Source organism: Strongylocentrotus purpuratus, unplaced genomic scaffold (genome assembly GCF_000002235.5).
Source record: "Strongylocentrotus purpuratus isolate Spur 01 unplaced genomic scaffold, Spur_5.0 spur5_scaffold_9, whole genome shotgun sequence".
NCBI lineage: Eukaryota > Metazoa > Echinodermata > Echinoidea > Camarodonta > Strongylocentrotidae > Strongylocentrotus > Strongylocentrotus purpuratus.
The window spans coordinates 1,810,797-1,828,882 of NW_022145615.1; the positions used below are offsets into that span (position 1 = coordinate 1,810,797).

At 36.4% G+C, this 18,086-nt stretch overlaps 2 protein-coding genes across 2 annotated transcripts; one reads left to right on the plus strand and one right to left on the minus strand.

The window, feature by feature from the left end:
• Nucleotides 1-893: 893 nt before the first annotated feature.
• LOC589685 (F-box only protein 22) lies at nucleotides 894-8,179 on the minus strand. Its single transcript, XM_789320.4, has 5 exons — nucleotides 7,835-8,179; nucleotides 7,006-7,159; nucleotides 6,103-6,301; nucleotides 5,035-5,380; nucleotides 894-4,695 (listed from the first exon to the last, which is right to left on the minus strand). The coding sequence occupies exons 1-5, from the start codon at nucleotides 8,020-8,022 to the stop codon at nucleotides 4,299-4,301; spliced, it is 1,284 nt and encodes a 427-aa protein (XP_794413.2). The 5' UTR covers nucleotides 8,023-8,179; the 3' UTR covers nucleotides 894-4,298.
• Nucleotides 8,180-10,219: 2,040 nt separating this feature from the next.
• LOC577300 (protein JTB) lies at nucleotides 10,220-17,441 on the plus strand. The gene is given in 6 exon segments (XM_777536.5): nucleotides 10,220-10,322; nucleotides 10,732-10,847; nucleotides 13,131-13,278; nucleotides 15,453-15,535; nucleotides 16,329-16,356; nucleotides 16,358-17,441. Coding segments are annotated over 5 exon segments (408 nt in total). The 5' UTR covers nucleotides 10,220-10,322; nucleotides 10,732-10,833; the 3' UTR covers nucleotides 16,493-17,441.
• The last annotated feature ends 645 nt before the right edge of the window (nucleotides 17,442-18,086 follow it).

The following is an 18,086-nucleotide window of genomic DNA, read 5'->3' on the forward strand; positions in this document are numbered from 1 at the left end:
TGAAGAGAATTTTAAATCCTTCTCTGTCGTGAAAACTAAAAAACTTTGAAGTGTTTGTGGGATTATGTTGGTTTGTGATGATAAAAGCAGGTTATCTTGGTTAGGGGATGTACAGCGGGAAGGGAACTGGCGGATCACGTGATACAGACGGTTCTGAACACAAAATGGCAACCATGACGAAACCGATTCGATTTCCTCATCATTTTGTTTCAGAACACAATCGAAATGGAGAAAGTAAAGTAGGCTGGTGCTGACAAGATTGAAAAGAATGAAGTAAAAGTTGCAATGTGCAAAAGAAAGACAATGAATTATGAATTTATGTGAAATACAATAAAATGATAAAAATAAAATGTTTAAAAAAAACTAATAGGATCGTTTGATTGAGTCTCCTTTTTGGTTATTTGTTTATCAAGTATTTCATAGATGGTGTATCGATGGTGTAAAATATAGAAAGACAAGAGAGAGAGAGAGAGAGCTAGAGAGTGTGTGAGAGAGAGAAAAATAGAGAGAGAGACAGAGAGAGAAAGAGAAATAAGAGAGAGAGAGAGAGAGAGAGAGAGGATCGAGAGATCGAGAGAGAGAGAGAGAGAGATTGAGAGAGAGGAGAGAAGAGAGAGAGGGACCATCCTCTCAACAGCTTGGTCCGCGAAATGCCACTAATTAAAGCCACCATGTGAATAATATGAATAATCCCTCCCCCTTTCCCTCTCTCTATCTCTCCCCCTCTGCTACTATGTCATTTCAACCTGCGTCATAAAACGTTATATTTGCCATTATCTGTATTCTTTTATTTCTTTGACATAGTTTGATTTTGTATTCAGTAAAATGGTATGTAGTCTATAAACTGCCCTGCTTGCAACAAAACAACAAAATTAATGTTCCATATCAATTGCTTTACCCTAGTTAAATGCAGAGAATAGAAATTCATCTGAATCACTTTTATTTGTATAGCAAAATAACTGATGAAATCCATTTGGGAACACACGGAAGTCTTTGCGATTATGATCATACATGTACACTGTAGGTGGATGGATGACTCTTGATAAAATTTACACTTCACTACAAAACTGAATAATCAATATGTGCATGCATTAAATGAAATACAAACCGAGTGAACAAAGAGATCTTTGAAAAAAATCTCCATGTACAAGATTTATTAATAATTCACATGTCCCCACCGATAAGACTTTGTTCTTGTTAGAAATCAAGAAACATGTACACCATATAGTAACCATAGTGCATACAACATGAACAAAATAAAATATAAAAAACCATAGTGCATACTCTGTACAAAATTCTAATATATTGCAAATATCCCACAACAAATTAATTCTTTGTTTCTTTCAACAACAACAAAAATCATTCTTTATAAACATCTGTTTACATTAATATAGGATTCAAACATAACAATGAGACACTTAGTCTTCATCCCCCTTTCAATTAAAAACATATTCTCTGAGCACATGTTTATATATACATTATATTTTTTCAACATACACTTGAAATGATGTATCCTTTCAGCCTGGCACGGAACAGAATACAAAATAACACAGTAAGTACAGTATAGCACCCTAAAACAAAATATTCTTCTTTAAAAAATGGGAGTATAAAAGGTTAAATAAATTTACCACTCTTGAGATGAGTTCTCAGATTGGTGAATAATGCCATAATTGTGATGACCTGTACTATTTTTCTTATATTTTATATTTACGAAACACCCCAAGGACTTTTTAAAAAACTGCTTGGGATGGTAGAATTTTCATTAAATAAAATATGAGTATGATTCAAATTGATCACTGCTTTGGTATTCAATCTGTTGAATTCAGAAATATGATACATAAACACTAGACAGTTTTTTATTCTCATTCACTTTTCAATAAATAAATGGAGTTTAAAAAGTATGTTATCGCCAACATATCCCTTTCTATTGTTAACTTTATACATTCTCCCCTCAGTAGTGTACCATATCACTAGAATGTGTATATGCTGCCATAAAACACATACGAGTCATCATTCCTTTGACTAGCATTTTGGACTGGCTTGCCATTACAGACCCTTTGTAATGCATAACAGAGGGTCTTGTTTGTACGACTAACCAGGCTGCACTCCATAGACCCTGTAATGTAGCTCCTGACAACACAACCAATTGTTTGAAATAAGTTAAGACTAGGCTTAAGGCTTCATGGAATTGTGTATAAGTGTCAGAATATAGTCTGTAATTACAGACTACTTCTCGACAAACAAGGCATAAAATTAAAAGAAATGTACATGGGTAACGAAAGTAATTAAGTCAACTACCTGTATCAGGCCTACTGACCTAAATTCGTCATGTACATGTACCTGTATGTTCCTTATCACCTTTGTTTCCTGATGAGATAAGAAATTTCACCTTCAATGAATGGAAATATATGTTTGTTGATGATCAAGTCTATACACTAGGTTGTACTTAGCACATGGTTCAAATGACCCTGAATATCCACAGATCTTTTAAACATGGAGACGTCCCACTTTGTGCGTTTTAGAATAATCACTGCCAAAGTCATGGGTGCTTCTTGAATTCCTTTTGTTTTCCCTCTTGAGAAGAATACTTTCATAGAATGTACTGTTGTTGCATAAATGAATACCGTAATGATTACATAGCTTTCATGAACAGGTATTCATCATACTTCTTGTTAGGTTTTTCAATTGAAACAACCTTTGACTTTGTATGTCCATGCGCAGATTGTGTTTACGAACTGGCTTATTACATTATCTCACAATAACAATAACAACTGGTTCTCACTCATTCATAGAAATAATCCTTATGATGACCCTGCAGATAGCTATCTGTTTTTCAGTATCAAATAAAATATTGGTTTAACAAGATCTACGGACTCTGTTCAGCAAACAACAACACAGGTCTTGTGCTGAGCTTCCGTCCTCAATGACTTTGTAAAGTTTACAGTGTGTGCATAGCATGGCCCCTAGTAAGGAAAGATAAATCTTTACAATGTTTAGTCATGGGTAAACAAGTAGAACTTCTAGCATTCCTCAGCTTTTTCACATTTCCTTTGCATACCCATTTTGCTCTTCATATTTTTGTTGATTGTAGTTTGTGTTTACCAAAATAACAATGCTTTATTTCATGCCTGTTATATTCGTACAACTATAATAGGTTACATAAACGTATATGTACAACTACTCGACTATGCATGTTTCAATGTAGATAAATAAAGAAATGACCATTAATCTCCATAACCTACAGCATATATTTCATACTTTTGAAATTTTGCATAAATATGGACGGTATTTACGTAAAATACCAGATTACGTATACCTGTGTACACTCTCGCACCTCTGTGAATGTCATTAGGTGTCTCATGCAATGAAAATGTTGATCACTCTCACTCAATGTCTGACAGTGACAGTTCCTCACACACCAGATATTATTGTTAATATTATCTGAAAACAGCTTTAATGTTGTTCACACTTCTGATTTAGTTTAATTTTAGATTTAAACTTTAGTTTAGTTATTATGCAGACCCCTGTGTCAGTGATTGAGCACAGTTATAACTTGATTAGGCTATTCTGAGCAGGCTTTATGAACCTTTATATGCTCATACACACATCACCATTCACGTACGAGTTCATCAGGATTATGCAGTAGCATCAGTGTCTCGGTACACTGTGCTGTATGTACGGTGCACGTACTATGCATACGAAAATGTGCGACGTGACAAATCGCTAATCAACGATAATTTTGCTAATTATACTTCCCAACTGTCGTGAACTGGATCAATTGTGTCTTCAAAAATCGAAACTGATTTCGAAGATCCCAGCAGCTGCCACCATGATGAGTTCGAGGGTCTTAGATTTGGTAGATACTCATGATAATAGACGAGTCGGCAGTCAGGTTTGTGATGATGGTGAACATGTTTATTGAACTACGACGGATACCGGATATATCGGATATCGTATATCGTAACACTTTGTCAACCTAAACTGATTCAGGTTTCCTACGCAGGTTCTTTGGAATATGCAGGCCCACATGTAATCAGACAAATGTAGTTGTATAGTAGTATCAGAGTCTGGTCGTTCATTCGAGGAATAGAAAACTTTCAAGGAGCACATACCAATCTTTTCTGTAGTCCATCACTCATGACCATGACAGATCTGCAATCTAACTTGATGATGATACACAATGAAGATGATTTGCTTGGTTCACATCTCTCATCATCACACATACAGTGTGAAAGGAAAACATTGTCAGTCTTTTCAAGTTTACAGAGTTTACTCACATGATCAAATCACATGATGTCCTAACTCGGGTCAAAGGTCAGAAGGCACATAATCGTGGTGTATGCATGAGCAGTGTTCGATAGCAACAAGCCCTCAATGTCTCTCCCGGCTGTCAAGTTGTAGCAGCCTATCTCCCCACCTCCGAAGAACCCGAACAAAGGCGTGTCCGGGAAGAGCTTGTGGAACTCTTCGCTCTCCACATTGTCCTCTTCATAGAAGTGTTGTCCCCGCCCTGCACAAGCAAACATGAAGCCAAGACTGAACTTTGGTCGGACGGGAAGGTTGGCTTCTTTCAGCCTCGCGATGGCAGTCTTTGCTTCACTCCGTGTCCTGACCTGTTCGTTGAGGATCACTGAAATGGCCTTCACATTGGGTCCTGAGAACGTTACTCCTATCACCCCAGATGATTCCTCAGATCTGTCATATAGAGATGAAAAGTAATTACAACATACACACATTTTGGTTTGCATTTGTAAATCTACATGTAATATGCAGGTGTCATAATAAGTGGCCAAATGACCATCATCACCACCACTATCATCATTATAATCATCTTCAACATTATCCTCATTATCTCCTTGCACTCCTCCTACATCATCATTATGAACCTAATTTTTTCCCTGGGAGAAGGAGGAGGGGCAACTGTTTATTGCTCTTCACCACAGCCTAATCTTCAATAATATCAGACTAACAGATCATTCATTTTAAAGTCAGATCAGAATCTTTAAAAAATAACGAACAAAATTAATAACTCACTTGGAGCAGAGTCCTTTACTCAGCAATCTGTTGACAATTCCTCCAGCAATGACCGGGTTCTTTCTGGCCTTTTCCTGGAACAGCCTCTGGAGCTCTGCGGCTGCCTGCTGCACTCCTGAGATGAACCCCCACCCAAAGAGCAGAACACACTGGGTATCGTTAGGAGAGATGCCTGCTTCCAGCCACCGCTGCCATAGCTCCTCTTTGTATCCTCCCTGCAGGAGCTTGGGTGAGATGGGAAGGAGGTTGATCCGGACACCGGGGATGTTTGGGAAGAGGGCGCAGGTCGCCCCACCTTCACCCTCGCTCTCCATACCGGGCTTTGTGCTCAAACTGTCCTTTGGTACTTTTGGTGGATAAACAAATAAAGTAAATCATAGAGAATATAAAAGAAAAACTCCAAAGATATACTATCAAAAGGCTACACTAAAACCACCTACCGGTAATTAAAATCATGATTGGGGTGTTGTAGCATTGTGGAAATCCTGGATCAATTTAATAACCTGCCAGTGTTTAAATTCAGACACTACAATTTCCTTCATCTGCCACTCTATACCCAGGAGAGAAATGGTATTACTTGATAAGATAACAGGAGATATTGTGATAGGGTTCTCCACATACATTCTCATTGACTGGTTTGGTATCTAGAATGCTCCCTATACCAGGCAGAAGAGTGGGTGCATTCTCATCGACTGGTTTGGTATCTAGAATGCTCCCTATACCAGGCAGAAGAGTGGGTGCATTCTCATCGACTGGTTTGGTATCTAGAATGCTCCCTATACCAGGCAGAAGAGTGCTGGGTGCATTCTCATTGACTGGTTTGGTATCTAGAATGCTCCCTATACCAGGCAGAAGAGTGGGTGCTTTTGTCTGCATGGCTATAAATCAAAATTTACTTTATCTAATAGGTGTCAAGCACTGTAAAAACCTTGGTACTGTTTTTTAACCCAATGAATGGGGTGATAATGCATAGTAAATCATGTTGATCAGTAGTTAGAATGACATATTATGAGAACGTTCAGAATTAACTGCTACACAAATCCAGATCAATGATTTTCCATAACTTACCAACAATACCTGGAGTCATCAGGCTCAGCAACACACAATCCTGAGGCAGGAGGGACTTAAAATAATCTACAACCTCCTGTGATTTCTGGGGTCCATTGTCTTCAGATTTCTTCTTCTTCTGCCCGGGAATGCTCCTGTAGTCCAAACCCTTAGAGTACTCTGTAAACATCAGGGCAAACTTTGGGATGGGGCCAATGGACTATCAGGAAGAGAAAGACATCGGATAAGATGAGAATATACTTTAACTTTCCCCGAGATTTTTTGAAGAATGCTGTGTTTTCAGCAGTCGGGCTTCCAGTTATACTGCTACAGTAGGTATGTCCTCTACATTGTTTTCCTTTCCTTCTTTTCCACATTCTTTTTGTATTCCTCTCTTCTGATTCCATTGTTCTTACTTTTATATGTATTTTTATATTTCTCCCTATAATTGCTTTAAGTCTTCCTTTCACTTCTATTTGATTTCAAGGCTTTTATCTTCTTTACCATTTACATGAATTTAAACATGACAAGTAAAATCATATGACCTAAGTATTCACGTTTTGACATTCTCCTAACAAACATCCATTTTCTATAGAATAATACGCAAATAAAGCAGTAGAAAATATCCCATAGCGTTTCCCTTTTTACTATCACTGTCCTGCAAATTCATTGTGTGTCAAGCTGAGAGTCATGACATTTTCACTTCTAATTTAGAAATTAATCTTCAACAAGGCTCTATGTTTACATATTTCACAGGAGGTCTGAATTGGTATACGGTATTCAATGTCTCTATAATGCATGTCAGCATGTGCCTCTTGTTTAGATTTAAAAATATTGTCCAGTTTTAAATTTGGGGATCCATTTGCAATTTTGCCTTGAACCCCTGTTAGTTTCAACTTTCAAGCACTGTCCAAGATCTTTTACCTGTGTAGTTTTCTGGAAGTAATGGCCAAAGAATCCCAAAGGATGTGTGGTCTTTTCATTGGTAGTGTGACATGATTTCAATTCAGAGACCCAGTTAAGATCTTGCCTCCTAGACAGGATCCGATGGGCTTCTCTCTGCCACACCTTACAAACTCTGGAATATATAAACAAAACAAAAAAACTGCATGCTTCAGACTAAACTTAGACATGTCTTTGGAGAAAAATTTGGACAAAATAATTACAAAATAATCGAACCAGGCAAAATGTGATCCACTCTCATTCTAAATTGATGATTATCATTTTTTTCTTGAAACTTTCCATGATTTTCACTTTTCATGTCAGGGTCGGGCATTAGATTTATATTATTGTGCTTAGTTAAAACACAGGTAATTACTTTATTTATTTATGTAGTTTCAATTATATTGACACTTTTAGAATAATGGTAATCATATTAATAATATTGATGATGATGATGATGATGATGATGATGATGATGATGATGATGATGATGATGATGATGATTTGATGATAATGATGATGATGATGATGACGATGATGATGATGATGATGATGATGATGATGGTGGTGGTGGTGATGAAGATGATATAAATAATGATAATACTGGTAATAATAGTGATGATAACAACAATAATAATAATAAAAATATTATTCAAAATTATCATCATCATAATAATAATAATATAACAACAATAACATTAACAGTACATTTTGAATATTATGTAATGCATGCTGGTAGTAAACAGTGCTATTTCCATTGAATTGTTTGGTTTTATTTGGTTAAATTTACTTTATTTTGTTTGCTACTCACCTGGCACAAGTATTGAGCTCCTTGGCAGGAAGAAAGGTGAACGTCCTTTTCACAAACTCTCGGCATTCTGTCATGACCCATGCAGATGCATCAACAACAACTTGGTCTAAATCTCGATCTTCTTGGTTCGCCATTTCTACACTGGGTTCTCCACCTCCTTCTCTATTCGTCTCAACACATCCATACATAGTGTTGGACTTTGTGATGGTACAAAGCTTTGTACTACTAGTCGGGATGTATGTTTTGAGGATATAGTTCCAAAGTGCAAGGCCAACCCAACGTTAAAGAACGGGGGAGTCGCAGTCACTTCTCAGAGCTGACCATGTATACATACACACAGTTAGTTCTAGGTGCTAGTAGTGAGTGTAGCCTACATGCCTATCACTGATTATGTAAACATCACTGAAGCTAGCCGATGTTTTTTTGTATGGTGTCCTTGAGGAGAAAATCAAACTACAATGTATAGCTATTTTCATTATCATCATCATCATCTTCCTTCTTCGTTTTTCTTCTTCTTCTTCTCATTATCATTATTATTATTATTTTATGCTTTAAAATATATTGTTCTTAATATTGCTCTTTTATACCAACTCAAATAGATACAAATATGATGATAATTTCTTCAGTGCCACTTCTTTGAAGTGGCACTCCTTGGCTTAGCCAAGCAATCTAAAGTTCAGTTGCCAGTAGCTTGGTTAAATTTTCATGGGACGTCTTAGAATGATATATTTTATGAGTCTAAAGACGGGTAGAAGTTTCTATATTTGCCTACTATAGAGGTAAAATAATCGAAAGATAAAAAGATGGATAGTTATTTTTTATATGGAAAAATATATTCACATTTGAATATTTGAATAATAATAATAATAGCTTGTTCTTATATAGCGCTTTTCCTCACAAAGCGCTTTACAGATAAGTATATTATTACCCCGTTCATTGGATTCAGGCTTACCCGCACACAATGTATGCACATTCTCCACTCCCTGGGGAGTATTCCAGCCAGGCGTCATTTTTACATGCGCACACTTGCTAATCTAACCACATTAGCTTTCGCATCCTACCGGGTACCCATTTAACACCTGGGTGGAGAGTGGCAAATGTAGATCAATGTCTTGCCAAAGGACATTAGTGCTGCAGCGGGACTTGAACCACGGACTTTGTGATCCACAGTCCGGTGACTTATCCACTCGTCCACAACACCTCTACAATATATATGATATATATATATATATCTAGTATATATTTCACTCCAGTTATATATCTCTCTTATATCTCCCCCTCTCCGCCAGGCATGGGTTCTTTGCTTTGCAAACAAATTGGCACCTGTTGTCTACTTTCACTACCTGCTTGTAGCTTTTGTGATAACTTTTTATGTGCATTTTTTAATTCTTCACATACATGATAAAACAAAATATACTCCAAAAATGTAAAAACCCAACTATTTTCCTCCACTCATCAGTCATTTCCCATTACTTTCTGTGTCTGCCTGTAGACCTACTTTTTTTTTCAATAGTATTTTTTTTTATTGATTCCAAACAATACAAATTAATCTTAGAAATAAAATAGAGTTGTTTTTCCTTGACATGAATTCAAATTTTTTTATTACATAGATTGTACAATTGATGAAAACAAAAATGAAATCAGTTGCAACATAAAACAAATAACCCCATCCAACCAAACACACTACCCCCCCCCCCCCCCTCCCCACCATGCGACACACACACCACCCGGAGCGACAGACAAATGGAAACCATCTATTCAAAACTTTTTTTTAAAATCTTTTAAATGAAGCTACAATAGCCCCAATAGCCCAGAGTTAAAAGTTCATAAAAAACTTCACTTGTCCCCACATTGTCGGTCTCTCTTCGTTTAACACACACACACACACCCATACACATACACACACTCTCTCTCTCTCTCTCTCTCTCTTTAGATTTCGATCCCGCTCTCGATATAATATACAGCTTCTAAAGGGGTTCTAAAACCATTTATTTAATGATGTAAAATCAATTTTAATATATGTTGATTTTACCAGTTTCTTTTTATGTAAAAGATTCATGTTTTGTGTGGTTTTGAATAAAATGAGATGAAAAAAAATGAAATGAACATGTATCACACTTTGGCCAACTAGTGTAAATATATTTCAAACCCATTCATTTCCTTCGCCAACTCTCAAGCTTATCTGTCCGCCTCAATCATTCTATCTCTCCCTGATCATTTCCATCTTGATTTATGGCAAGTTTTTGCCTCTTTTAATCTGTTGGTTCAGGTCTTCAACTATATTTATGTATATGTGTTTACATGCGTTGATCCCTTTTTGGTGTGATTATTATCAAGTTTACTCTACCATATCACACAAAATGAGTCATCATCCACGAGATTAGTCGAAAAATTCAGCTGCCAACTCATTCTCGGGAACGTCACAATTTTTTCTCCACAGTCTGGACACATTTTAACCATTTTTCAAAGAGGTCAAAAGTATTCTTGGGTATGTATTAAGTACATATTTCCAACTTGATTGATTATACATTGTTGGTTCATTCAGAAAACGTTTTACATACGTGTTTTACAAACGTTTACTGCGGGAATGTTTTTATGTGTTTTAAACAGACCCATACGTTGTAAAATATGTAAGTTGACGGCCGCGGGTTGGGTCTTTGTGCTGACGAAAAAGAAGGACAGATCAACGTCGTGGTAACTTGCTGGGTGGTGCTATCATATTTCAATTTGATATGATTATGATATTATTTTTATTACCAAACCTAAGTTAATTTGTAGGATGACATAATTTCCATCTTCGTATTAAATGTTATCTGTAGACTGTTATTGTTTACAGGGATAAATAACGGTCAAATTTGATGCCTCCTTAAAAATCCAACACAATTTGTTTTAATTAGGTGCTTATTGCAACAGGGAGAGAGACAGCCATGTGGAAATCCGTTCTAGACCTGTGCATGACAGGTATCATAGCAACACTCCTAGTACTCAACATTAACACTATGACAGTGCTCGGGTAAGTACATTTAGTAATTTATTTATTACTTGAGAGTGAGACATGATTATTATTGCTATTTTATAGGATTTTAGGAGATTGAAAAGATATGGTGTAATCAGTCACATTCACATTGCATCAAATTTTGCCAACCCATATTTCAAACAGCCTTTTAATCAAATCATTAATATTTGTTGCTTTTTTAAGTAAATGAAACTTTCCATGAGCTCCATACTTTTTCAGTGCTTACTTACTTCGACATGCTGATATTAAATGTTCTACCCAAAGTAGGGAGGCCAATGCCCGGGCGTAAGGCTTCTACACCTACGATTTGTGCGCTCGTCGCCCACTTCAAAAAATTAGCAAAGGGAAAAAAATGATGTAAAAATAAAAATTGAAGAAAATATGAAAAGAAAATACAATTATACATTTCACAACATACCTATAATCACGGATCTGTAACAGTCTTTCACCATTTGTTGACAATCTTGCAGATTTTGACGTTTTTTAATCCAATAATTGTGGTTGCAGACGACCTTGACGCACTCGCACCACCGACTAAGAAAATCCTAGAGGGCGTAGAGGTTTGCTCACTAAAAACCTTCTCATTGGCAGAAGGTAGACCCTAAAAATATGGGATCCGTTTTGAGTAAAGAACTTTTGATAGAGATCAACATTTCAGATGTTCACAATTGGCACTTCTAACAACTAGAAAATATAAAGAAAAAAGATTATATCTTTTTAAATACAGATTTTTACAAACTGAACATTCGAAAGTAGATAGAGTACGATGTTTCTGTCAATCTTGCGTTGGTTTGAGCCCTATAGCTACATCCATCTCAAAATGAGAAGGAAAACAGTGAACAGTGACGTCATTGTTCGCGCCAAAAATAATAATTGTTCGCGACATAATCTGAGCTCCGGTCAGATCGTGCGCAAAGCGTAGTCTTATTTATAGACCCTAGTACCTTATTCTCACAGCACTAGATACGAGTGTCGTGCAGTAATGTATGAGAAGTGTTAAAAAAGATATTTCAGTAAAAAAAAAAGTCTACGTGAGCAGTCTATACTCCAATTGAGAATTGAAATGAAAGCCATGATTTGAAGGTGTGTGTTGTATGATACATGGTTAGTGAGTGTGTATGTTACGTATAGCGAAAGGGAGAGAGAGAGAGAGAGAGAGAGTGAGAGAAATATTAGTACACGTACGTTGCATGCATGGATCCGGATGTGCGCTATGATTGTGTTCGCTGCAAGATGGATTTTAATTGGACCTCGTAACTTCTCGATCGTTGATAATAAGGAATACTCATGAGGAAATCAAATTATTGGAATACACATCTAAGGTAAATATCAAAGAATTATATATATTTCTTTCCTTTTTTGAACCATCGTCTTCGGCTCGTAGTAGTAGAAGATGTAATCGTTCGCACATTGATGGCTGGACTTCAGCCTGCATCGGGGCTTGCCTGTGTCGGTGGAGGGATCAACTAAGAAGAAGAAGGTGTGTACGTGTGCGACCGATTCAAGGCTAGCCGCTGTTGAGTGATTGCACTTTCGCGCGAAGTTTTAAACTTCATCATGAACTTTGTCCCTCGGGCCTGTCTAATTATGAACGTAACTTTGCGACATGAAATATAATTGTTTCAAGGCTCTTACGTACGGAAAGGCGTAGAAGGAAATGGCTACAAACCAGCTGGATATCTCCTATTTGATGGAACCTATGGAGTCGGCAGATGGGTGGATTTTCTTAGTGAAAGTAAATGCTTTCTTTTAATCTTAGTTTTAGTATAAACAAATTAGTAATTAAAAAGTTAGATTTGGGCATTGGCCTCCCTACCCAAAGAATCTAGGTTTAAAAAATAGGGTTAATTTCCCATCACGATTCTTCAGCTCTCTATTTTGCCTTCAAACAAAACTGTACTTGGACTAATACTTTTTCATTTCATTTTCATTTCATTTCGTTTATTTCAATTTCCAACAAAATAAATAAAGTTCATGTGATTGCATTGTAGACCTACATAGTAAAACAATGAAACTTAACAATATATTTGTAATTGGTCCACAGTGTACAACAGGCATATAAAACAGGTTGGTCATGGAGGGGACTGCTGAAAAGCTGGGCTTGTAGATTGCAGCCCCTATACTAGTGGTATTACTACCATTGGACAGTTTGGATAATACATTTGACTATTGTTTAACTACTCATTTCTTTTCACCATACATTAATTTACCACAATAACATCTTTAAATTATAATCAATGCATTTAACGTTCCTTTTATCTTATCATTCTTTGACAAAAGTGCTCCAGTTGAAGAGCGTGAAGAGAAAGTAGACCAGGAGAAAGAGGAGTATCAGAATACCAATGGAGCAGGATCACTGAAGACTTGCTGGGAAACAGAAAATTTTACTTTTATTGGGCCCTGTGATCCATGTCATCTTTTAGCTTCAGTAAGTATACATTGCCCAATTCTACATTTGGATTGTTGATCGTTATATGTTCTTTCCAAACCTTCATAAAAAGAAACCTTAAATTATTAATGAGATATTTGGCAAATTATTGGAAAATTCTTGCAGCAGTATTACACTACACTTTGAGACAGTTTAAAGGTAATGCAAAGTTTTGGGAAATTTTGAAAATCGGAGGATAGTGATTCTTTACAATTTTGATATATTTAGATGCCCCTGTGGATGTATTATAAGCACTAGAAAATTTAACCCCTAAAGCACTTTCGCTTTCGAGTAAAATTGAATATTAAAATTTACTGGTGCTTCCGGTAAAGTCTGATAAATTTCAAATAGCGCTAACGGTCATACAATTGCAGCTGCGACCATGAAAATCTCAGAATATGTAGATTTAATATATAATTTCTAAACGGAAATAGCCAATTGGTCGATTTAGTCAAGAAACTTGGTTTTACGGCTCAATTAATATCTTGACGTTGAGAGGAAGCTATACAACATAAAGAGTTTATTATTTAAATTTCATAACTTTAGACGCGATTTTAACCGTGACAACCATCACTGAATATTGTAGGATCGCATTATGCTTCCAATATGTTCATCTGAACCAAATTCATGACCCCATACCTAAACTTTGTATTACCTTTAAAAAAAAGAGAAATGATAAACTATTGATCATGTCGGAAATATAAACCTGCATTCAGGGGCGTACGCAGGATTTTTTCAAGGGGGGGGTTTTGCTCCCGAAAATTTGAAAATCGCGCCGGCCGAAAAGTCGCTCAGTGGGGGGGGGGGGGGGGGGGGGGGGGGGGGGGGGTAAGCGGACACTTTTTTTTTTTTTTTTGGAAGTCCAAAAAAAATCGCAACGACTCAGCCAGCCGAAAAGTCGCTCAGTGGGGGGGGGGGGGGTAAGCGGTCACTTTTTTTTTTTTTTTTTTGGAGTCCAAAAAAAAATCGCAACGACTCAGCCAGCCGAAACGTCGCTCAGTGGGGGGGGGGGGGGGGGGGGGGGCAAGCGGACACTTTTTTTTTTTTTGGTGTCGAAATTTCAAAATTTGACATTTTTCTTCGTTGGGGGGGGGGGGGTAAGGTCACCTTTTTTAGGTTAACCGTGGGTATATTTTTTTTTTTGTTTTGTTTTTTTGTTTTTTTAATAATTAAAAAAAAAAAAAAAAAAAAAAAAAAAAAACCCAAAGGGGGGGGGGGGGGGGGGGGGGGTTTTGGTTTTTTTTAGGGGGGTTTACACACATAAAAATACCAAAGGGGGGGGGTTTGAACCCCCAAAACCCCCCCCCCCCTGCGTACGCCCCTGCCTGCATTCATTCTTTAGTCATTTACTGAAGAAGAAGAAAGGTAAATAACTATCAAGAAACCACCAAAAATATAGATAATTTGGGAGTTATACCTTGCAATATCGCAAGTGGAAATTCTTGCGCACCCAGAATCATTGAGAAAAGAAAATATTTACTATAGTTCTTGGGCCTCCCAAAAATGGTACCTTTCCTTCAATGTATTTAATCCAGCACATAGTTATACAGTTTTCATAAAGTACTGAAAATTCTGGCATTCTTGTTTTATTTCCTGGTCCACTGTAATGTGTTGAAATGGAATTTTGAATTTATTATTGTCATGCACTACATTTAAAGGTAAAGACCAGTTCTGGTCATGCGATTGCATTGTGAAAGAAACGTTGTGGAATCGATCAGAGAAAGGCATCTAGCATCTGCAAGGTTTTGGAATCATCAAAATGATAAGAAATTTGGCCCATTCTTCGTAAAGTTACATACACTATACACAGAAAGATGTATATGGGACTACCCTATATCTCTCACAGACCATGAGAGAAACAAATTTACCAAATATATGAATTAGTAGGCGGTTTCCCGGCTTTTTTTTTAATATCATGTATTAGTCAAAACATATTCTTTCACATGATTGGTAATGAGAGCTTCCATTTCATTTTTGAAATTGGGGCATTTCCAATACTGGTCTTTACCTTTAAAGTATTAGTCAAGTATATATACATGATATGGGGATGTACATAAATCTCCTTTTCTTTCTCTGTGAATGAATTCAGGAGTGTGTCACATTTCACCCAAAATCCCAAATACAGTTGATTTTATGTTTTCATGTCAGTATTTGTATTTGTTATTCTCTTACAGAAAGTATACACAGATTCATGTTCAGAGACAGGATTCCAGCAATTAGTTCAATGCACAGATTCAAATCAACAAGTTTATAAAAGGTAAGACTTTTTTTTTCCAAACAATAATAACAAATTGTTTTTCATAGTGATTAGTCAAGTTCAGAGTAACATGACAATGATAAAGAGCCCTGTACAGACTATCCTCAAGGGGGCCTCTACATGGGGGTATGTTGAAAACCATGGACCCGTTTCACAAAGCCTTTTTTCAATGACAATGATCAGTGACAAGTCTGCTGATAACCAATTGGAAGCAAGGGTTTCAGTAGCTTATAACAAAACTCTCATTTGTCACTGATGACAAGTTTTGTGAAATGGGGCCCTGGATGAAATGTAGTGGCACAAAAAGAAGCATGCAAACTGCATAATTTTTGAAAATCATCATTTTTTCACGCCGAGGTAGAAAACACATTATTAGGATATGGAGTTGGTGAATGCATACCATCTCAATGAGGCTTTAATGTTAGCTAAACTTTCATTCAGATGTGTCATAAAATAACTTTTAATAAAAAAAACACCACTATTATACATTTTGGGTTCTGGACAAGTTTTTTTTGTGGCACTAGTATATAGTGAATACGTAGTGCTAAGCTACCTATAAAAGTTCTTTACTTTCTTTGTTCATACATAATTGCGTTTCAAGTTTCACTACATTGTTCACACTTTGCTAATCAAAACCATTGATCTGCTCCATTTACTCATGAATTATGAATTGAATTTTAAAAAAAAAAATCAAGATAAGTATGAAGAATTAAGGTTGTGAAAACTTTTGGGCTCTTCTGATCATCAGTGATTTTAATATCAGTATTCCATTTTTCTATCTTTTTCCATACAGTTGTCCAAGATCAAGGGAATCGATAGAAAAAATCATTTTGGGTGTTTGAAGGAGTGACGTTACTCATTGGATTAGTTGCCTGTATGGTCGTCTTTGTGAGGCGGAGAAAACTGAACCGTGAAGCAGCGGAAAGAGTCAGAAAACAGATATCAAACTCTGCCTGAGGACATAATATAAATGATAGTACTAGGACTTCATTGTGGACCAGGCCTATGTAAGGCATGCAATATTCTTCTATATTCTTACATGTATATTGTGAATTTTTGTGAAAGAGAAGTTGAAGATGGTGTACCCCAAGATCTTGTGGAGAACCCAACACCTTGCAGTGTTAACCAAATAGACTGATGATGATGATGATTGTTTTACCAACTGCTGAGGAAAGGACTATTTGCTTCAAGATAAGCAACCAGTATACAGGTTTAAGTCTTTTTCAAGGAACTTGATTATGGAAGATTTAAGTTGCTCTTGCATGGTATATAGAGGGCGGCACGCTGAGCCAACAGGTATTACGCTCCTGTGCGTACTAGTGTCCCTTTATGCGTCTGTCCGTATGGGAGTTGCAATACCTGTTGGCTCAATGTTCGCCAAATTACCTACTATATGAACAACTACTTTATATACCCACGCATGATCATCTTTAATAACTTACTTATTACAAGTGCACTAGGGCTTGGGTTTCAAAGTGGGGACTTCCTGATTGTAAGACTATGGCTCTACCAATGAGACATCCTGCCTGCCCGATTTTGAGAGTAAACGTTCACCCATGTGTGAGTTTGTTTGATTGAAAAGTCTTATGCAGTTGAATTTGAAGACTTTGATAAACCACTACCAGTACTGTTGAAAGGGATGGAAGGTATAAATTTGACCCAATACCCAGCTTCGGCAATCCCAAAGAATATCTGTAATGGGACTGGGTCCTGTCCTACTTATGCCTATTTATAGATACTGTACATCCAACCTGTGTGAGATTGCGGACATAAAGGTGGAAACTTATTTCATAAGGAATCTGGTGCAAGCTAAGTGCATGGCAATAAACATCAGGACCCATGAAACACCATTTCCCAAAAGATGTCTTGAATTTTGCGGAGCATGAAGTCAATAATATAAATAGTTTTTTGTAAATTTTCAATTTTCAATTTACTGTCAATAATTGCTTCAATCACTATGTTCAGCATATTAGTCTTTAGTTCTGCAATGCTTGTTTACTTTGAGCACATTTAAAATTGCATGGGAAATGCATAAGAAAAAGATTCCTTGTGTAAGCAGGATTAAACCATGATAGTCAGTGTTAAAAATTACTACATGTAGTATTTTTTATTGAGACACCACTTTTCAATAAGACTTGGAAGTTTCCTTTGTGACTTTGGTAAAGAAACAAGTTATTCTGCACTTGCTAAGATTGATCTTTTTTCCCCACTTTTTATGCATCGTCTTCTGATGACTGAATGAGATTACGATAGGGAACCGTTGGGATCTACAGATATTCATAACATCATGTAGATTTTGTTCTACTCTAAACAGTATTTTATTCATAGTTTATATAATGAAATTTAAAAAAGATGAAATTAAATATCAGTAATTCTTTTGACCAGTTTGTTATAAGGCTCAAATTTGTAGCTCCTTTCTTGGTGAAATATTTTGAAAAAAATTATAGGTAGGCAGCACAAAAAGAGTTACATTTAATACCTGTTTTTATTACCATATTATATATATATATATATGGGGTCTTCAGCATTAATTTTGTATTTCAAAAACAAA